Source organism: Eucalyptus grandis, chromosome 6 (genome assembly GCF_016545825.1).
Source record: "Eucalyptus grandis isolate ANBG69807.140 chromosome 6, ASM1654582v1, whole genome shotgun sequence".
NCBI classification, from domain to species: Eukaryota; Viridiplantae; Streptophyta; class Magnoliopsida; order Myrtales; family Myrtaceae; genus Eucalyptus; species Eucalyptus grandis.
This window is the reverse complement of record NC_052617.1, coordinates 54920019-54943956: the sequence shown is the minus strand read 5'-3', so window position 1 is coordinate 54943956 and position 23938 is coordinate 54920019. Positions and strand designations below refer to the sequence as shown.

The 23938-nt window shown below is 38.9% G+C and overlaps 2 protein-coding genes and 1 long non-coding RNA gene across 3 annotated transcripts in view; 2 read left to right on the top strand and 1 right to left on the bottom strand.

Annotated features, from left to right (window-relative positions):
- LOC108957141 (probable disease resistance protein At1g15890) overlaps positions 1-23938 on the top strand; it is a 63997-nt gene that overhangs the window by 3904 nt on the left and 36155 nt on the right. The gene's annotated exons all lie outside the window — the stretch shown is intronic.
- Positions 771-3503, top strand: LOC104452327 (disease resistance protein RPS5). The gene has a single exon (XM_039314710.1). It carries the CDS (start codon positions 771-773, stop codon positions 3501-3503), a length of 2733 nt encoding a protein of 910 aa, XP_039170644.1.
- Positions 12934-13729, bottom strand: LOC104452016. The gene is made up of 3 exons (XR_005552194.1): positions 13664-13729; positions 13078-13549; positions 12934-12975 (listed from the first exon to the last, which is right to left on the bottom strand). It is a non-coding gene; the product is annotated as an uncharacterized LOC104452016 (long non-coding RNA).

The window sequence follows — 23938 nt, the reverse complement described above, 5'->3', positions numbered from 1 at the left end:
ATTTATTAAATCACAAGGGGCATCATGCAAGACTTTATTTAGCTCGGACCTTAGACTCAAGCTCGTCACCTGCCCTTTAATCAAGTTAGTGAGTTGTCTAGTACTCTTATAAGTAAATGGCATTAACGTGTAAAACTCGAGCTAAGTGAATTTCTAATTTATTTTATCAGTAAGATATGTCAATAGTTGTTTAATTTTCAAAGATTCTTTTTGAACTAGCAATAAAATGAATTTATGCTAGTTCACTTTCAATTTTCTTTTGCTCTTTCTATTTATCGATTTAAACTTAATAAAGAAATAACCTGTCCAAGTATTTTTTGTTCTTGTCAATTAAAAATTTAAATGTAATGAGGAAACAATTCCGCACTTCAAATTGCTATGTCATCTTTTCAACATTCAGATTTTAGTTTAATTTGGTTGTAAATTAAATGGATTCATGTGACGTCACTTTTACTAATTATATTCTCCATAAGCTATATACATTTAACGATGCTTTTATTATGAGACACTAATTTATGGAATAACAAATGAATAAAAGAAATTCTTCTTCTTCTTCTTCGCAGCTCGACCTAGACGAAGAAACAAGAAGAAGAAAAATTGTTCCATTTCTCTTCTCGAAGTAAAAAAAAAGGTTCCGAAATTCTTTCCTTTGTCTGCTAGCTGGAATTATCGAGATATACACAGCAGAGCTTATCGAACTCCACCCATTCGCTCCTTTTCCAACCCATCTAAATAGTCGACTTTCCGATCTGTTATCTCCGAAAGAATCTATGGAACTCGCAGGTCCTCTTTTAGAAACCGTCAAAGGTTTATGGGGCTTGGCCAGTAAACCCGTGGGCTACATTTATAATCTGAAAGATAACGTCCGCTTATTAGATGAAAAAAATAAAGCCCTGAAGTCTATTAGCGGAGATGTGAAGACGAAGGTGGAACGCGAAGAAGTAGAAGCACATGTGGGGCCCACGAAACAAGTGGAGGACTGGTTTGGCAGGGTGCAAAAGTCTTCCGGTGAAGTAGATCAAATTCTTCGAGAAGCCAGGGAACGTGACGAAATCAAATGTCTCAGTCGTTGGCTTCCTCGGAACTGCCGGTCAAGTTATAAATTGGGGAAAAGAGTTGATCAATTGCTCAATGAAGTGAGACAGCTTCAAAATGAGAGAGAAAAATTTATAGACCTCACGTCACTGTTGCCTCCTCCTCCGGTGCTCAAGAAGCCTATGGACAAGCCTGTGGGGCTTGATATTTCTCTTAATGAAGTGTGGAAATGGCTCATGGATGAAAAACAAGTAGGAGTGATTGGGTTGTATGGAACGGGCGGTGTGGGTAAGACAACCCTCATGAAAAGGATCAATGAGAAGCTTTCGCATGCAAATCACAAATTCGATGTCGTTATTTGGGTGGTGGTTTCAAGGCAAGTGAATGAAGATAGCATTCAAGACGCCATAAGGAAAAGGCTGAACATTAAAGATGAGAGCTGGAGAGGATGGTCCCAAGATGAGAGGATCAATTATTTGTGGGAAGTTTTGACCCATAAGAAGTTTGTGCTGTTGATTGATGATGTTTGGGCAAGCATGGACCTTTCCAAAATCGGAGTTCCTCATCCTAGTTTCGAGAATGGATCCAAAGTAGTATTCACTACTCGGTCAGAGCAAGTATGCGACCAAATGCGAGCCGACAAAACCTTCGAAGTTCAGTGCTTGAAGTTCGAAGAAGCCATGGGATTATTTGAGAACAACATCAGCAAATTGACTATACATTCTCATCCAGAAATTCTACAGCTGGCCAAGGACATTGTGGGAGAGTGCAAAGGGTTGCCATTAGCCCTTACAACAGTTGGGCAAGCCATGGCCAATAGAAAGAAGCCCTCTGAGTGGAAGCATGCGTTAAGAACGCTTAGGAATAATCCATACAAACTATCAGGTATGGAGGAAGTGTACCACATACTAGAATTCAGTTATATTAGCTTAAATGACTCTACCGATCAACTTTGCTTCCTTTACTGTTGTCTCTTCCCTGAGGATTACCGCATAGGATCACGTGACCTTATTGAACTCTGGATTGGAGAGGGCTTGCTAGGAGACACCAATGATGTATACAATATGCGGGAGAAGGGGGAGTATATCTTGGGGAGCTTAAAGATGGCTTGTCTATTGGAAAGTGGGCATGATGATGATGAGGAAGAGGAAGAGTATGTAAAGATGCACGATGTCATCCGTGACATGGCGATCTGGATCGCTCGTGACCACGGGCAAAGGGAGAACAAGTTGCTAGTGATAGAGAAGGAAGAAGATATGTCCACAAAAGGGATGTCCAAATGGGGGGAAGCGGAGAAAGTATCTATATGGGAAAAATGGATTCATAATATCGACCAAGCACCACCCGGGTGTTCCCAGCTCAAAACTTTGATTGTAAGGGAAACTAAAGTGAGTGTCTTGCCAGGAGGATTTTTCGACTCCATGACGGCTTGTCTGACGGTCCTTGACCTGTCCGACAATGAGAATATTGACTCATTCCCCGAAGGGATTTGCAATTTGATTAGCCTACGGTACTTGAACCTGTCGAACACTTACATTAATGAGATGCCTAGGGAAATTAGGAACTTGATTTGTTTACGGTGGTTGCTACTAGATATGATGGGGCACATCCTAATTCCGAGAGGGGTAGTCGCAAGCTTACCATTGAATGTGTTCAGCACTTGGGAATCGAGGCTAGAGAATGAAGAAGAAGTGGTAGAGGAACTAGGGCGCATGCAGGGTCTCACAGATTTATCTATATATGTGCAAAAATCTTCCATTGCCCTAAAAATATTCCAATCCTTTCAGAGATGCATAAGGAGAGTAGCTATCAAGAATTGCGAGGGCTTGACCCACATCCCAATAAGTCACTCATTAAAAGGGAGCGGCAATTTCTCGCATTTAGAGGTGCTTAATTTTGTCAATTGCCCTATGCTTGTGAAGATGGAGATTAATCAAGGGATAGGACAAGCGCCCAAGTGCTATTGCTTCCCCAGCCTCGTTGAAGTTTTGATTGTAAGATGCGGATTTTTGGACTTGTCTTGGCTCATGCACGCTCCGAAACTCCAAAGTTTGTTGGTCGTGACCTGCAATTCGATGGAGAAAATAGTCGGGGATGGAATTGCAAGAGAGGAATTAGCTGCTTCAGGACTATTCTCACGTCTCAAATTCCTAGGCGTCTCCGATCTTCCAAAACTAAGGAGCATTTGCGACCACGCTCTACTTTTCCCTCAAGGGGTGGAATTCAGAATAAACGGATGTCGTGGTCTCAGAAAGTTACCGTTGGACTCGAACGGAATGAGGGGAAGCTTCTCGATCTTTGGGGACAAAGGCTGGTGGGAGGAGTTCGAGTGGGACCCAGCCGCCTGGGTCACTTTCGAGGGGCGTGGCCGGGGTAACAAAGAGGAAATGACATATGGAGAGGCAGCACGTAAAATCAAAGATGGGCCCCCTTCTTACGAAGCCCGGATCCGATTCCTACCTCGCTAGCCGAGTGAGTGAGATGTGGTCTTTCTTTTATTGTTGAACAAAGTTCCGTTTGGTGTTTGGGTAGCAGGGTCTCTTTCCATTCCATTCCATTCCATAGCTTTTTATGTATTCTCTTCTCTGTTGGCATCCCTCCTACGTGACGTGTGGGGGCGATAGCTTCTGTTTGTACTTCTCTGAAAAAAAAATTCTGGGGGCAAAATCGTAAATATCTTGAACCTCAAGAAAAGAACTTGGTGGGTGCATTCGGGCAGGCACCCATGTGATCGATCTTTTCTCGAGAACCAGTCGAGTCGTCACGAATGGTACGTGAGGAGAACCCCCTCCAATGAGTTGGAGGTTAAGATATAATTAACTTTGTGAGTCGGACATGTGTTTGACCTAGAATGGAAAGTTTTGAACATTTTAATTTCACAAAACAACGATGATTCGACCTTAATCGGAAAATATGTATAAAAGATTAATCTTCGTTGTTGCTCAAACTATGCATCAAACCCAAATGGGTTGACATAAATATGCAAATCATTTGCTTTAACAATCTTGTATGTTTTCATGCGTGTAATTAACATACACGTACATTTCTCAGCAACTGAGCTACCGTCACAGTATTATTATACTGCATGAATCTAATGCTAGCCGATTCGCGTATCAAACGCATGCCATATCTCGCATGAGACAAAATTAACAAGAACAGATATAACCGCCTAATAGTGACATGTTGAAGACGAATTCCATTTACTTATTTTTTCTTTTGAAAAAGAAACTGTTATGAACTAAATAGTACCCCTCGCTTAGCGTTGCTTCCCATATATAGTAGCAGCTCTGAAATTCTTAGTGAGCGATACCTTTCTGCCCTATTAGTATGAATATAAGCTTCTTTGTTTTTTTTAATCAGTCATACTCTAACTCTCAACTCACTCTCAAACTTTTGCCATGTCTCTTTATAGGGTATATGAATAAAATAAAAAACTAATCATCCCCACCTCAACTTCCCTCAAAATGTGGGGATTCGAATCCTTTACATTCTCCCGGGTGACCACTGGGATTTGCTCAATGGTTGAATATAGTCTACTTTTATTTCGCAGAAAATGAATGATTCGAAAAACATTATCTTAAAAATGATCGTTTATATTACTTGAAATAATTAGCCAAATAATTAGTCAAATGAAAGATGATTTCATTATTGACAACAATTCATATCTAAATGTTTTTGTGAATGATGAAAGTGTTTTTCGTTCATTCAATTTTATAAATCTAAAAGCATCTCCAAGTACTTAATGCAGCAACAGACATAGAAACTTAGGCAAAGGGAGACATTTTTAGCATCCTAATTCCGGAAGCAGGAGTATCGGGTGCAGCCGATGTTGTTGTCCCAATATCCGTTGGTTCGTATAGGTCTCACTTGAGGTCCATAAGATGTAGAAAATTATTCTCATAAACAATTAATCTTTTCATAACAAACGGATCCATGCATGATTGTAAAACACCAAGATCAATAAATATAACGGAATTAAAGCGTACATGTTTGAGCCATTGCTTCAATTGAAGAAAACTAGATCACTCTGATAATCAGGAATCTATCGGAATACCAGATCTTCCTCTCTATGGCCTATTTCGATATAGCGGCTTTTAATGGATTAAAGCAACTGATAGGTACAACCTACCCTTTTATAGGCTAGAGAGGGGACCTAGCAAACCCTAATCAACAGCGTGTCAACTAGACCCTTCCCATTACGGGCGATCAAACACAATTGCCTACACTTTCTTTGCTCAACTAGGCGCGTTAATAATAGATGACAATACCCAATTCAATCAGATCACTTTAGGGTTGAACAAATATTGAAATATCCATTAACCCGATTATTTAAAATAGAAAATCAATTAATTAATGTAAGCCCATATTATAGGAAATTTCCAACATTCTCCCACTTGGGCTACATTAATTAACTTATTTTATTTTGAAAAAGATTTTATATTGAAAACGACACTATCGGGTTAATAACTAAAATTTTGTTTTATGTGGCCACAACTTTTAAAAAATAATATTCCAATAATGGCATCTCAATACCAATCCAATCCTATATAACCTCAGTATAGGACTATGGAGATCAATGTGTTAAGAAAATGCCAACACAAGACCTTCCATAATCACATATAATAAGTATTATATTTTCATGGATCATGGGCCTAGTAGTGTAGTAAGAAATAGTACCAACATGTGATCAAAATATGCACTATTTCTTATCGGTCCTCAATGCAATTTCTCAACGACATGAAACTGCATTAGCGCAATTTCTAAACAACATGAAATTGCCTCAGTGCGATTTCTAAACAACATAAAATTGCACAATTATGTCACAATCCAACATGAAATCTCATAATCAGTGACATCCAGTCATCTTTAAACTAAAATTTGTTTAAAGATACTATTTTATTTCTCAGTCAACAGGAGAAAAGATAACAATAGAATCAATAACAACAATCATTAAAAATAAATGCTTTAATAGACATCATAAAAGCATTATCGATGCATATAACTATAATATCCATAAATACAAACTATATAACTCCCACTAACAAAAGAAATCAAAAGATTCTAAAACATCCATATTCTTTACATGTTCTTTAAACAAAATGGGTCATAAGCCTTTTTATTAGAGAATCAGCCAACATGGACTCAATTCTAATATTGTCAATCACAATATCTCCCTTTTTGACCAAATCCTTAACGGTATAATATTTGATCTAATTAACATTTCAACCGTGGCATTGTTGTTAGTTATAGCAAAAGTAACTGTTTGTCACACATAATACAATAAGATCAATTATGGGCAATGAATATTTCAACAAAAATAATTAGTACATTATAAACTCCCCTTTGGGCGAGTGTATAATGCACAATTATTTTTCACAGCATGAAGTTTATAAAGTAATAATAAAGAGATTTACAGCATGGAGTTTATAAAGCAACAATAAGAAGAATTACATATAATTATCAATGATCCATCCCCTTTGGGCAGACAAATCATTTAATATACATCTCCATGATATCAATATATAGAGACGATAAAAGAAAATTACATATAATCTTCAAGGATCAATCCCCTTTGGGCAGACAAATCCTTTAAATTATATATATCTCCATTATCTCAACATATAGGGGAATTACACATAACTCTAAAAAATTTATCCCCTTTAGGTAGATAAACCTTTTGAGTCACACATCCCCATCATTCATCTCTAATATATCAATATAGAGGGGAATTACATATAACTTTAAAAAATTTATCCCCTTTGGGCAGATAAATCTTTTTGAGTCATACATCCCCATCTTTTAATTTTGAAATTTATGTTCATGCAATTTTCAAATTAGCATACACAATAACTCCCTTTGGGCGAGTAATTGTATATACTAATTTTTATCAATACAAAACTCCAAAAAATATATGCCCAAAATTCATCTAACAATATGAAACACTTTATAACATGTGCTTCTCAAGATCATATTGCATATATCAAACAACAATTTTTGCCACAATTTCATTTATTTATTTATTAATATGCAGCATCCAATCTAAACTTACACCCAGAATTTACCACAATTCCAACTATTCCTTAATATATCACTAACCTATCACACACAAGAAAGACTCGTACTTTTCCGAGCCATGAATTCTAGAAATAAATCTGAGTCAACCAGAGCAACTTGATGACAATCAAGAAAGAAAGGCAGCCCAAAAAAAAATATCATGATGAAAACTTAGATGACAAAAGATTGTAAATCCACAAAACGCAATAGAACTAAACACATTAAGCATTTCTCATTGTTGTGCTATTATGAACCAATCCAAACACAATAACTCAAAAGGAAACACTTGGAATAAAAGATTATGCAATACATCTCATATGAACAATGAGACATGGTAATTTTATGATGAAACGAAGTAATTTATGAAAAACCATTCAAAGCACCTTTAAGTAAATGCCAAAGGAAGTCTTGTTTCATCATCTTTAGTGAAGATTTCATATCCCAACAAGCATCTGTTTAAAGATATCATTTAACCTCCAAGAGTTTGCTCCTTAATATAGATGAGGGCGCTTTGACAAACCACTCGGAAACTTGATCACCATTATGATTTTTCAGGATTAACCAAGATTCATGAAACTTTGATGAACAGAGGAAAACACGGTGGTATTGAGGATAAGTCAAAGACGCTACGTAAGATTGGACAAGAGTAACAGAAGCTTGGAATGTAAAAAATTGCAACAGCATAGCAAGCAAAGGGCTAACATAAGAGATTCAGAACTCAAGGAGAATGTATAATGTAGGCGACGAGAATAATTGTCCCAAGTCATACTACTCTTTAAGTACATTGGACTCCTCCTTCAAGTTAAGCATGCCAACACAACAACTCATGTATCAGCAGTTTCTAGTGCAGTGGCATAAGACTAAATTATCACTCATCAAAAGCACCTTTCTTGGGCATCCATGAATGCATGATAGCACTTTGGTAAGCCTAGAAAGGCCAAGATAATGATTGAGTAGTTTCTGTGGCAATACACCGCCTCATAAAATCTCAATTCTAATGGGGCGGATTGTATTATTTTTCACGGCACAAGGAGTCAAGGAAACAATAATGAGCTACCCAGTAGCATACGATCAAAAGAATGGCAGTTCAAACTCCAAAAACAGATTTTGACTAGAGGAACGAGCCGGATAGCAAAATATATTTGCGCACTTCCAAGGTATATGCAACTGACTTAAAGGTACATTCAATAGAATTGAACACACCATGCACGCCCGCGAGCTGAGCCAACTGTCAACCATCACACCTCAAATTCACAAGCAGGGGCAGGATCAAAATACCGCGAGCCGGGTGATTTGCACATTGAATAGATTTACATGTCTTATATGTGCTCAGCCTCGATCTTTCATGATAAGAAATAGTGCAAAGGAGCCCAAGTCAATTCGACAGTTGACTCCGACATAGTGGGAACCAATGGATCGTTTCCCCAAAACAAACTCAAAATTAAGTATTATCCTACTCTTGTATGTGGAAAGTACCATTCTTTATCTTTCAACAAATTTCATCAAGTTGACAATTCAAGTTAGAAGTCTAGCCCGCAGTTTTCCTGTGTATTCGATATCATAAACCTTAATAATATTGAAAAAATTAAACCAAACCACGCCCATTGTAGAGAAAAGCACGTCATGTAATTTCAACGACAAATTTTTTTTCTATTTAAAGCAAGTAATCAAAATTGAGACACGCAACGCAGGATGAAAAACACAAAAACAAAATACGAACCAGAATGAAAGTCAGTTCTTTACTTATGTCACACTGAAACATTGACATGGAACTTATGGCCATGGCATTATTTGACGGAGATCATTCGTCAGTAACATCCACCAGTAAATGCGTCGGAGGAACGAGAACAGAAGCCTCGAACCCTCGGATTACCAAAAAAAAAAAAAAAAAGAATCGAAAAAGAGGCAAACACAGCAAGATCTAATGAACTCCGCAACCAATCTGACTATTCCAGCCATCGCCGACCAAGCACGTGACATACCCTGGAGACCCTTCACGACGAATCGACGACACGTTCATTTAACCCCAAGAATCAAGAGGACACGATCGGAACTAAGCCTTCTATGGCCGAAATTCGATTTTCTTAAATTTAAGCCCTAAAAAATTTAATTTAATACAACAAAAAGGATACTAAAACAAATATATAACAATACCCATACAACGATTTGCATCGAACATCAATCAATTGCAAGTAATTAGAAAATTCTAAAACTTTTTCATGCATAAACCCTATAATTTCAAATTCAAAATTCTCTCTCAATTCTCAACGAAATTATGCAAATTATATATCGTTGGAAAGATCTCAACATGTAGAACAAAAAAGCCCTATGGTTATGAGATTAATCAAGCAATACACACACACACACACACACACACACACAAATAATGCCAATATTCGGCTCAAAGAGGAGGATTTTGAATTTGTCCAAAAAAAAAAAGGGTTGATACCTTCAAAAACCCCAAACTGGTACACTTGTGACAAATTTACCTCAAACTATTTTTTTGACCATGAAAAACCCCAAAGCGGTAAACTTATGACAAATTTACCCCAGACTAACTATAAAAAACCATAAGCTAAGTACATTTTGACAAATTTACCCTAAACTAATTTATTCGACTGCAAAAACCCTAAAGCGGTAAATTTGTGACAAATATACCTTATGCTAAATTGGATTAATACCACAAAAAAATCATAAAAATTGTAAACTGTGACAAACGGAACGTAAAATCTTAAATTGGTATATTGGTTAAGCGTCACGTGTTATTTAACTTAATAATTTGAGAATAAAATTTAACGAAAACTAACATAGGGTAAATTTGTCATAAGTATACCGAGTTTGGGGTAAATTTGTCAAAAGTATATCAGTTTGGGGTTTTTGGTGGTCAAAAAAATAGTTTGGGGTAAATTTGTCACAAGTGTACCAGTTTAGGGTTTTTTAGGGTATTATCACAAAAAAAAAAATTGGGTTCTACAATCATATACGATCGGCTCTGATACCACATGTAGAAAATTATTCTCATAAACAATTAATATTTTCATAACAAACGGATCCATACATGATTGTAAAACACCAAGATCAATAAATACAGCGGAATTAAAGAGTACCTGTTTGAGCCATTGCTTCACTTGAAGAAAACTAGATCACTCTGACAATCAGGGATCTATTGGAATAACAGATCTTGCTCTCTATGGCCTATTTCGATATAGCAGCTTTTAATGGATTAAAGCGATTGATAGGTACAACCTACCCTTTTATAAGCTAGAGAGGGGACCTAGCAAACCCTAATCAACAGCGTGTCAACTAAATACAATTGCCTACACTTTGCTGCTCAACTAGGCCCGTTAACAATAGATGCCAATACCCAATTCAATCAGATCACTTTAGGGTTTAACAAATATTGGAATATCCATTAACCCGATTATTTAAAATAGAAAATCAATTAATTAATATAAGCCCATATTATAGGAAATTTCCAACATAAGATTCAATAGATCATGCACCAGGGGTGTATATTCCGGTGTAGTTAATAATTTTCCGTTTGAATGGGTCGAGAGGAATAAGTTTAGAGGAAGGTTGACAATTCGTATATCGTACAACTAGAGGTCAAGGCCTGATAGAGACTCTCGCCATCGGTCCCTTGGATTCGGCTCAACTTAAGGAGTCCTAACATCCACAGACCAAATTTGTAGCCCCACAAATCTAATGAAAGTTTGACAATTTGCCGTTTAAATTATGGTGCGTGCTGTGGCGTCATCATAAAACTCTATATTTTTGTCGAAATATTATGCTTACTTATTTTAAAAAGTAATTTCACAAACTTTGTCGAAACCAATGTCAGTTGATGTTGGATTGACATCCTACGACTATCTAGCCTGAATTGAAACGGAAAAGAATATATGAGTAAGCTGTAATAGTTGTTACTACCTAGGTAGCACCGACACGCGATACGTGACACGCGACACGCCATTTCTCAAAAAGTAGAGAATTCCGACACGTTCCGACACGTTAAATATTAAATAAATATTTATATATATACATGATTAATTATTATATTTAAATTAATTTATTCAAATTCATAAATAAATCAACAATAAAAAAGAGCCTATAATAAATCTATACTAATAACATTAATAAATTTATTCAAAAAAATTGGAAAGACATTTTTTTACTTTAACAAAAGTTATCAATGAAATAAATAACTAATGAAAGATTAGAATCAAAATAAATTTATATTTTTTTATGATGATCAAAATTTATCATTATTTAATATCTAGTGCTTTTATTTTTGAAATAACTTTTTAACCTGTCAATTTATTTATTTTTAGCCTTATCATGTATTAATAAAGTTATTTAATGTTTATATTTCTTTTTAGGATTAAATGGGTCCCACCCATTTATTTCAGCACACTTTTTCTTCCCCACCCCCACCCTGCGCCTGTCACTTCCTTTCTTTCCCCTGCAGGAGCTTTCTTTCCCAGGCTTTCTTTCCCCTGCACGAGGCTTTCTTTCCCCAGGCTTTCTTCTTTCCCGTCGACGCCTCATCTCTTTCCTTTCTCTTCTCCCTAAAAACAGCCCAAAGGCAAAAACCCTAGCAACCACCTTATTTTCCTCTCCCTTTGCTCGGTCTCCACCTCTCCCATTCTTTGCCTCGCCTCCGTTCTTCCCTTGGCCATTGTAGCCTTGGATCCAGCCCTCCGCGGTGTTGCGGTTTTTCATCTCGGCGTTGCAGTCGGCGGTTGCAGCCGACCAAGACGATCGAGAAGGCTTCACGGCGCAGTCGGCGGTCGCAGCCCTCCCTCGCCGTCGCTCACAGCGTCGCCTCGGCTCCCTCACCCTTGCCTCCACCCTCCATCACCTTCTTCCTTCGCACTTTGTAGATCGCCCTCCCGGACACGCTCCGACACGCGTGTCAAAAAGAGTTGACCACGTGTCGGAAACTCCGACACGTGTTGACCACGTGTCCGAACGTGTCCGAGCGTGTCCGACACGTGTCGGGGTGTCCGACACGACACGGATAGGGGTGAGCGGTTCCCGGTTCCTTACAGGTTCCGCTTGGAACCTGGAACCTACCCTCGGGTACAGGTTCCTCATTTTTGGAACCGGGAACCTACCCGTCAAAACTAAGAACCTGGAACCTATCATGTCACAGGTTCCGGGGTCGGTTCCAGGTTCCAACAGGTTCCAATAGGTTCTTTTTTTCTTTTCTTTTTTTCATTTTTAGTTTAAAAAAATGGAAATGAATGCAACAATAATAAACAAACTTGTCATTCATTGAAGAGAATATACACAAACAGCATTATCATCCTCTTAGACACACACAGATTATCAATGAGATAGTTTCCTACTTTATTATTCTGGTCCATAGCAGACAGCATCCAATTTAAAGTCAAATTCAAACTCATACAATAAAGATATCATCTTCCACAACTCAATGCCTACCTATCTAACCTAGATCTCTTATGATTGACATGGCCCCAATATACAAGCAGACACTTTGATGTCCTAGAAAAAGACAAACACCAGACGCAATAAAATGGCACACCTGAATCATATACCATACACAGCGCCAGGCAACTCTGGATAAAACTGGAGCCATCATCTCTATATACCTGTAACAGATTAAATCCACTTAGTTTCTACAGAAGACCATACTAGAAGATCAACATAAGGAAAAAGAGAATATAGTATTTGAAAAAAAAAAAAAAAAGACCGACAAGCTTAGCTTGAAAAAACAGACAATCCATCCGACAATATAAAGTACAGCCAACGAGATACAAGGCACTTTCAATAGTATATGGTGCGGGGGCACCTACCCAAAGTGCATGGAGGAGCATGCTGTTGGAACCACAACCTTTACCACAACCACCAGGCTTGTAAGTCCTCCTGTTGACAAAAGAAGAAAGATAGTACTTCAATCCACTAATCAATAACACTCTAAAGTTGCTGACTTTCAACCTAATATTGTCATTGAGTAAGTCGACTGACATTTTCACAAGTTGTCCTTCGATGAACATATTTACATTTCAGATGGTGCTAAATGACTGATTTTCGCCGTCCTTACAAATCTCTGGAGAATACGGATGGATATATGTCCTGAGTGGCAAGCAAGATCGCCGACAAGACCAGACCAACCATGAACGAGGAGATCACTGCCACTATGATCGAGAACTTTGCCGTTCTTGGATGAGCTGGTTCGAGTTCATTTGAAACCTCAGCTGGGCATGCTAAGTCGCTGACCAGGCTTGCCGCATCAGGAAAAGTGCATCTAGAGGCTAGAGCAGCTTCTTGAGTTGCCTCAGAACCCGTCTTTAGGGAGGTAACCAGACCAGATGAGGAATACTAAATGTTGCAGGCTTGGTGGCTTGTAAACGTGGAAAATTGCCAAAGAATGCATTCAGAGCCTTTAGATACTCTTCATTGACAGTTCCAGTTGCCCATAGATCCTTCTCAATGGCAGCTGCAAGGTGAGAGGATAATCATTAAAGAGGTGAAAGATTACAGAATAGAAGCAAGGCCATAAATAGCAACACAGACGAAGAAATTACTAGCACAGTGCAACTGTTTTTCCAACCTGAAGCGCATGGACTTGGTCAGAATAATGCAGCACTAAATCAATGTAGTAAATGACTGTGCCTCCTGTCGGTTGAAGTTGCTTCTGAAAATTTACCTTGCAAAGTGAAAATTCCTGTTAGTAAAACAGAAGGAGCACTGAAAGATATTTACTTGAATCAAAAAACCAATTTGCATTCGGATGCATGTTAATAGCACATACAGTCTTCTGTCCCACAAATAACTTCATAAGCGAGCTTAGTCTCAATTGCTTTTCCTCTTGGCCTGAGTACCAAATCATAAACTTCTCATCCTGAAACAAAACACGCATGGTTAGTTTTCCTCAACAAATTGCAAAAGAGGGGAAATTTTTATCCACTTAATTGAAGTGTAAGCAGAAGAGTGCTCCTCTAGAAAGCCAACCTACGTAACAATGCTTGGAATATATTACTTCTATGGAGAAGAAATATCTAGCACTAATTAGAAGTAAAAGGGAAAGTTGGCCTCCGAGGCAACATTCTAACATAAAAGTAGTTGTCAAACACAGCAATTGTTGATCCCATAGAACATGAATACTTCAGATAAAGCCCCATATGAAGAATTAGTAAATAGGACCTGTAGTGAAGAACTATCGATATATTAGGAAAAAAAAATGAGAGAATGCAGTAAATAGAGAATCTCATGATTTCTGCAAACTGTCTCATCATACATGATGATATGTATCACAAATATGAAGAAAACAAGAATATCCTCACTACACTTAAATTTTTACTGAGAAGTTAACATTTGATATTTTGCTCCACCCTTTGCACGGGCATGAAGATGTATGTCAAATATGCGCCCTGTTCACATGTGTGATGCCATGCTATATGCAGATGGTGTTATCATAACTCTTTTCTCCAATCAAAGCCTATTTTCATCAAGGTTCTGGTAGAAAAGAAATTCTTAAAGGTGCCAGACACACAACTTTTCAAGACCTGAAAGGTACTCACATTTGCAGCTGATCATTACCACACTCTGCACCAACACACATCAAGCTTAAAGAGTCATGAAGAAACACTTCCAGATAACAAACAAAGGCTATTACCATGTACAAAAGAGAAAAGTAACCATGCAACTCACCGCAGCATCTTCACATTCAACAAAATATCAAAACCGTGGTTTTTTATGAGATGGAACTGAATTAGTTGGAATTGGTTGGTTGTCAAGGACTGCACCTTTCTGCCTGAAATGAGTCATATCAACAACACTGTGTCATGGAGAAGGAGAGCTTTAGTAATCCTGGAAATTTGGAAACTAAACATGGTGCCTTGGGATGGGAAGTTGCCATTGGCAAAAGGGCTCATGAGTGGTAAACTAACTGATAAAATACACTTTACATGCTCTCCTAAAGCACTGAAAACTTGTCTTCTTTGTTACATTTAACCAGGATAACAGCAAATCTGACCCAGCCGCAGTCGTGGACTATTAGGATAGTGATACAGACGGTATACAGCAGCAAAACCAAGAAGCCTATCTTGAAAATTGCCTTGCTGGTCACTTGTCTTCTGAATAAGAAGATAGATCTCCCAACATGAATCAGTTACATCAATAGGATACCCACCTAATATATTGGAAAAAAACTTGCGCAGGATTGAAAATTTCTACCATTGACATATAATGCAACACATGCACACATAAAAAACCTATGAGAAGTCAATGAACTACCATCTACAAGAAGAAGAACAAGAGGAGCCAATCAACTATACAGGTGGCATACAGTCATATCTCTCATAAGAATGCGCACAACCTGACATGCAGGAAGAGTCAACTTTTAGATCTTGAACCTCATTAAATAGCCTCCTATTTTCTGCAAGAACTTGGTGATAGTTCTCTGCTGCGTCAGCTAATGCTTCAACCTGTAAACCTGCAGAAAAAGATTTGAGTGGATTTTTTAAATCGTTCCATAAATTAAAAGATTTGCATTGATGGACAGAAAAATTCTAAGTCATGGCTTTCCTTCTCTTTAGTCAATCTAGCTAAGTCTTCCTCTTCAAGCTTCCTCTTCTCTTCAATCTTCTCAGCTTGCATGATGAGAGCACCACTAAATTAAGAGATGAATGGAACAGCTTTTCAGTTCACGTACTCCAAAAATTATAGATATCGAGACTAACGTGTTAGGATATCTTCCGAATGTCTTTAATAACTATAATGGCTTCTTGAACCACAAAATTGACTTTAATCTTAATCAGCTCCAGCAAAACACTGATGCATCACTCTGCTTTGCTCTCTCCAACTTGATTGCACAGCGACCAATAGCACGGACTGCCTTTCCAACAAAATTGACATCTACTTATATAGCATACTCCTTGAATTCCAGCAGAACCTGCAGCATTTAGTTAATAAGACAACATAAAATTAACCATTTTGAGTAAACAAGCAAATTCAACAGGTTAAATGCTCTTCAGTTTTCATGCCTGCTCAATATTTCAGGAACTCACCAAGCTTTATCATGATTTCTAACTTCTCCATCAGCACCTTCACTTGGCCCGCATCCTCCCAGTGATAAACTCTATTTACCGGCGATAGTCTCCCCATTAAGACCATCCATATCTATAAAAAGAAGAAGAAAAAGAGATTAAAAAAATATTCACTTATAGATATACAAAAAGAATTACAATATATAAAGATATAAACAATGTCACTTACCCAACTCAAATTTTTCTGCATTCTCGATGCACTCCTCAACATCAATCGGTACACGAACGGCTCTCAACCAATCTTGAGTGCAAATCAAAGCTTCCACTACTTTGGGAGTTAAAGAACGAAAACCATCAAGAACACGACCCGATGCACTAAAAGTTGACTCGGAATGGACAAAATATCTCGAGCCATCAAAGAAAGAATCTTATATTTTAAGCCATTGGTCTTCCACCACATCAAAATGTCAATATCAAGATTCTTTTCATTTTTCTCTTGAAGATATTGATCAAGCTCGGATTTGTTGTCATCACACCCTTGTTCATTCGAGTATAAAAACATTTTCTTCCAAACTTGTCCATCATACTTCTTTATTCCTTCACTACCACTCGAATCGACATTAGAAGCACCACTACTTACACCCAAATTATGGCCACCAAAATTATGATCACTTGAAATAAGAGATGATTGCTCATAAAATTCATACAAACGCTCCAATGCATCCTTCACCTTGTAATGCATCTCTTTAACTTTCAATTCATCATCATAAATTTGTCTATACAAAGAAAGTCACATAATTCAACTTAGCTCTAGGATCTAACACAACCGCAATCAAGACCATCATATTCACTTTATCCAAGCTTCCATAATATTTATCAAATTTTTCTTTCATTTTCACACCCATATCATGAAGCCTAGGATCCGAAGCATTGATTGCATCTTTCAAATATCTATACAAAAGAGCTATTCCTTCAAAATAATCATTTGAAGTAACATATGAACTCCCCGACATTCAATTGGTGGCATCATAGAATACTTTTAGAAAATCTGAAATAACAATAGCATTTTCCCAATCATCATCAGTAGGAGTTTCATGATTCAGCTCACTTGTAAATGATAAATTGTCATCTTCCAGTCTTTGGAAAGCTTTTCTGAACTTGATGGCAGTGTCTAACATGAGATAAGTGGAATTCCATCTAGTAGCAACGTCAAGAACTACCGAACCTTTATAAGTGATATTTTCACTCTTAATGCAAGACTGAAATGCATTGGCTCTTGCAGGAGAACTCTTTACATACCTAACCACATTCTGGACACGTGCAATGGAGTCACGTACCGTAGTCAAGCCATCTCTCACAATCAAATTCAATATATGAGCTGTGCACCTCATATGCAAAACACTACCATCCAATATCAACGACTTTTCTTTGAAAAATTTATCCCTCAAATAGTTAATTGCAACATCATTCGAGCTAGCATTATCCACAGTGATTGTTGACACCTTTTTCAATTCCCCACTCTTGAATGCATTTCTCCACCATTTTCCCAATCTCCCTACCCCTGTGACTATGCATCACCACAAAATTGATGATTCTTTTATGCAACTTCCAATTTTCATCAATAAAATGTGCAGTGAGACACATATAATTCAGATTTTGAATGGAGCTCCATGTATCGGTCGTGAGTGCAATCCTAGAATTAATCTGTCGAAAATAATTCTTCAAAGAAGTTCTTTCATCTATATACAACTTCATGCAATCTTTTGCCACTGTGAAACGTGATATATGTTTGAAAAGAGGCTGTAACTCACTAACAAACTCACGAAATCCAACACGCTCATCCAAGGAAAAAGGCTGCTCATCACTAATGATAAACCGGGCAAGCATTCGCCTACAACGTTCTTGATTAAACGACCATGTTGATAAGATACTACCAGTATTAGAATCACCTCCTGACTTGCTAGCCATGTCTACATTACGTGGCATGAAAAATTTCTGTCTCTTATCTACATTACGGGGAAACCTCCTACATGTGGTCAAGTGCTTCCTCATCGCAGAAGTACCGTTAGCAACACGATACGTAAGTATTGTCCCACAATGTATGCACTTCACTTGAATTGGTTTTCCATCCTTATCATTGATTCTTGTATAATGATTCCAACATTCTGATGTATATTTCTTATCCTGAGGAAGATGAGAACCAGGTACCTTACTCATGGCACTCGTACTAGGGGTGCCTCTTCTTCATTTTCATGGTCAGAAAATTCCAATTCGGAGTCATATCATCATGTCCCTCCACCTCCATTGATGTGTTATCTTGATACATTAACTTTGCACTACATAACAATTACAGAATATAATTAATTTAGTTGATAACAACGTTAATACAGTATAATACAGCATACCAATGCTGTATAGAAACATAATACGGCACTTTTATACATAAGCTAAGTCTATTATGTTGAAATACAGCATACTAATGCTATATAGAAACATAATACAGTATTTTTACACATAAGTTAAGTCTATTATGTTGAAATACAGCATACCGATGTTATATAAAAACATAATACAGCACAAACCATGGGAAAGTAGACCAATTTCAGTCTGTTCATTTCATCGCCTACCTTAACCAGCAAGGTGAAACCGTGGAAAAGAAGGATCAAGAGAGAACTCAGGCTTCTTAAAGAGGTAAGATCTCTTCCTCCTCTTCAGGACTGGTTGGTGGATCAACGATTTGTGTCGCACTATCCTTTAAAAAACTGCCAAAAGAGAATAAACCTGTAATATATGATAATCATCAAGAGAAACAAATGAACTTGAATATTAAACTACAAGGGCTTTTTAGAGGCATAGCATCCTCGCCAATTCCAACAAATATGGCCATGGAAGATCTCTCTCGCCGGGTTTACACAGCTTTACAAATTCAAAAAAGACACTGCTTTAACACTTGTTAACCTTTTTGGAATTAAAAAGATTTACATTGAAACATTTTGATAGCGATAAAAAACGTACTAATAATAAGGACGTATAAAATGACACAAAATGAAGAGACAACACTATAAAAAAGAGATGCCCATCGAAATCAAAACAGTGAGGATGTTAGAGAATTAAGATAATCCTTAATTCCATGAAAATTGTAATGAATCCGTTCACAACATCATCTCTCTTTACATTTAGAAAAGAGATTTCCTCCCTAATTATTGAGGAGGATTGCATGGAAAACAAACATTAAATTTATTGGTCGCTTCATTAAGCCTAAAAGGACCATTGGCCAAGATCTTCCAATACACTTGTCGAAAAATATTGGTCCCTAGTTCGCACACATATATTGAACCTGTAATATATGATATTTGCAATTCGGGTGCATGTGCATCATATGCTTGACAACATAATCAAGGCATTAATGATTTGTCATTTACCCTGATCTTATGATTTCCCAAAAGCTAGCCTTGAGCGGAAGAACTTTAATCCTTCGACTTGCTGCAAAAAGAATTTCAGATATCAATCAAATGCCAACTAAGAGACTAATAGAAAAAAAAGGGGTCATGATTTAAAGGGAGAAGCTGAGACAACAATGGAAAGATCAGCACAAGAGAACTGGACCTTTAGCTATTAGAAAACGCAACTAAAGTTTTCCAGTTTCTCCTTTCTTATCCATGTGGTTCAGATGTTCAAACAAGGAGTATTACGGTGATGATCCATCAGACAAAGTGTATCTTAAAGACTGAGTGAAATGCAAATACTTCAGCCTGGAACTCAAAATGCAAGCACAATTGCCAAACTATAAATAATATTTTGACATAGCCAACATGAGAAAGTTATCTGCAAATTCGAATAGATTTTTCTACCGGATGAAGAAACATAGTAAAAGAGTCAGTGCATCTGTCCAGGATAAGATACAGGTTTTATGAATGCAAGCATAGGATGGTTTCATCTTATAAACATTCCAAGAAGTGCTTTTGCCTGTTAGTGGCTCTAAGACTTGAACGAAGCATGCTAGAAGCTTCGATTTTTAGACATGCCAGCTACAAAAGATCAAAGACATTGATCGAAGCAATGCCAATTTCAATGGCCTGAGATTCCAATTTCAACTGTTCTGATGCTTTTTATTCATAAAGAAGGAAGGGACTCTCACTTCCTCTAGCTAATTAACTTCTTGTAGACCGAAGAAATCACAGCCCACAAATTATGCAGTTTGAAGCATAATCAAACGAACTTTCATCTTGATCATTTGCTGAGAATTTTGACGAGCAACACAAGGCAGACAATATTCTAAGCATACGTATGACTTTCCGAATGATCATGGGAGATCTGGGACAAACCACTCGGTGAACCATAATTACAAGTTACATCTAACATCTTTTTTCATTAACAGAATGATCATCCGGCATAGCTTTTATATGATACACGAATAATATTAGACATATATAGCTATAAGCAAGCAAATAAAACAGAACAAGGTCGAACAAGCCAACGGATAGAAGAAAGAAACGGGACAAAAGCAGCCAAACAAAGTATGAAGTCCCCTACCATAAGCAACATACTGGAAGGAGAGACGAGCAGTTCAAGACAAAAACACAGAGATGAGTCCAGGAAGCAGTCAAGAAAGTACCCACATTTTACTTTGACTGAGATTAAGTTCCTGATGGCCCAATAAGAAAACAAGCCAAGCTGAGAAACGGTGCTTTCCTCCGAAGACAGCGAATGACTAAACCGGACACGTCTGCCACACAATTAACTCAGTAGTCTGGCAAAATTATGAACCAACAGTCGACCAAAACAAAACGCAGAAAAGAAACTCACTTTATGCTTCCGTTGATGACCTCTTTTCTTAAATACCTCAAGGCTCAAAGCAATGCCACCAAACACACTATTCACGCGCAGCTCCTGCAAGGGTTTTTCATCAATCAAATTAGTGACATTTAATAAATAGTTATCTCACAAGACTTCACAAGGTATTAAGCATCATCGTTAAATCATAAGTAATTGTGCAAATAGCATCTTACCGTCGAGGGAGAGCGGAGGTGGCCTCGAGCAGGGGTCAGCGAGTGGTGGTGTCGAGGGTGAGCGGCGGTGGCGTCGAGGGCGAGCGACGGTGGCGTCGAGGGCGAGCGGCGAGCTAGAGGTCAGCGGCGGTGCCGTCAAGGGAGAGCGGAGGTGGCCTCGAGCAGGGGTCAGCGAGTGGTGGCGTCGAGGGTGAGCGACGATGGCGTTGAGGGCAAGCGGTCAGCCAGAGGTTAGCGGCTGTGTCGTCGAGGGCGAGAGGAGGTGGCCTCGAGCAGGGATCAGCGAGCGGTGGTGTCGAGGGCGAGCGACGGTGCCGTCGAGGGCAAACGGTGAGCCAGAGGTCAGCCGCGGTGCTGTCGAGGGCGAGCGAAGGTGGCCTCGACCCTCGAGCAGAGATCAACGGCAGTGGCGTCGAGGGAGACCGGCGGTGGCGTCGAGACTCGAGGGCGACCGGCGGTGGCGTCGAGCAGAGATGGAGAACGGACGGGCAAAGAGGTCAGCCGCGGTGCTGTCGAGGGCGAGCGAAGGTGGCCTCGAGTCCTCGACCCTCGAGCAGAGATCAGCGGCAATGGCTTCGAGGGAGACCGGCGGTGGCGTCGAGACTCGAGGGCGACCGGCGGTGGCGTCGAGCAGAGATGGAGAACGGACGGGCGAAGAGGTCAGCCGCGGTGCTGTCAAGGCGAGCGAAGGTGGCCTCGAGTCCTCGACCCTCGAGCAGAGATCAGCGGGCCAGCGGCAGTGGCGTCAAGGGAGACCGGCGATGGCGTCAAGACTCGAGGGCGACCGGCGGTGGCGTCGAGCAGAGATGGAGAATGGACGGGCGAAGAGAGAACTCAGTGAAAACTAAAAGTGTCGTGTGTGTGGACTCTGTGGAAGAAGCGAGAGAATATTTGATTTGGGGGGTTTTTTGAGCCCTAACTGAACCGGAACCGCCGGTTCCCAGAAAATCGGAACCGGGAACCGGAACCGGTCCCTTTAGAACCGGGAACCACGCTCACCCCTAGACACGGAGGCCCTGTCCGTGCTACCTAGGTTACTACTAGGCAAAGGCTATGTAATAGGCAATCAGCCTGGAATAGAAATGTAATGTGATAGTCAATATTATAATCAAATGTGCCGTAAGTTTTAAGGGAAGTTTGGTAAAGTATATGTATCGCGTAACTAGTAAGCACTAAAAAGCACCTGACGGCTAATAGTTGCAAATTCATGTTCATAATTTACATAGTAAAGGTTTTCGATCGGACAGAATGTACTTTCCATGTTTTGTTTTGTCTGAAGGTTCCATCAAATCGACTAGGTGGATGACTGCATTTTGAAGACATCCACATATGAAACCCATCCTAATTTTTGGGCTATGCATTTGTTGGGATTATGATTCGGAGGGATGACAGGAAGACTAGGGACAAAAGCTTCTTATTGAGTTATACATGTTTTTAACACAAACATGATTCGGAGGGAGGCGTTTGTTGACCTTGTCGATCAGCGTCGTTCTTGTCAAGAGCATGTCATGCTTCTTGTGAATCTCACAGCGTAAGAACTTCAATCCAATATAATTATTCGAGCTTCTGCGGTTAGATGCCATGCCCCCATTGACATTTTATGATAGTTTGCAGCGTGCTCTTTGTCAATATGATAGCATTGCCAAAGGTACTCCACTGACCGAAGCAGTAAGTGACAGAAACCCCCAGTTTTGGCACCAGTGGATGTGAATCACGAGGATGATGAATCTGAAGATGATTTTGCCCAGCTAGCTCCCAGGTGAATGTTTTACGGTCTTTTTGGGATTTCGCGTTCAGGCAAAATTCTCTTCACTTTGAGTTGCTTTTGAGCTTCCATCATGTGACAGTTTCATCTGATATGACTGGTTCTACAGAACAGTATGCCACTTTCTTTGAGTTGCTTTTGATAACATAGATTGAGATCATGAAGGCTCTGGTCTATGCCTTTTTTAAACATAATCAGGCACAAATTTCTACAATTGAGGGAGGTGGCGATAACTTTCTGACATCACAATGATATGAAGATTCCTATTTTCTTCCACACTCACTCTGTTGCTTCCCTAGACACCGATTTCGTTTTGTTTTGCCTGCACCCTTTTCTTCCATTTAAAAACATTAGCAAGGGAGCATGCATACACGCCTACTCATAGAAGAAAGTCTCTTTGTGACAGAGAAAAGTAATTTTCTTGAATGTCAGCTTTGAGATCTCTGATGTTGACTTCTGTAATCTTACGGAGGATTCGATGTTGAACGACACCTCTGTTTGAATAAGGGAAACATCAGACCTGCAGCAGTTGAAGTTCATTCCTTGATGCATATTTCCATGTTTCATCATGTAGTATTCACATTGATGCCGGTGGTCAAAAGATAATGGACACAACCAGAAAACAGCGAATGCTCAGACTGAACTGTCAGGAATCAGCCCACTTCTTCCACCTCGACCCACATAAAGAGACTTGTTGCTGGAGACTCAAGCTCGACCAATTATCTCAGTGGTGAAGTATATAAATACGAAGAATTTCCCACAACAATGGGATTGACAATGTCCTCAGTTCCTGATTCTAACACGACCTGTTCCATGCCATCCACTCCATCTTATCCCCAGTTTTCTTCTATGTTGGGCTCAGCCAACAAAAATATCTTAGAGATAGACTGTTGTCATTAAGGTTGATAGTACTTGCGCCTGGAGGAAATTGTTGAAGTTGAGGTGTGTTTGGAACCCTTTTGTGAAAAAATATTGTAGTTAATGGTCAGAACACTTCACTTTGGTATTACAGGTGGCATCGTCTTGGCATATTGGCTGATGTATTTCCTTCTAGAGTCATCTAT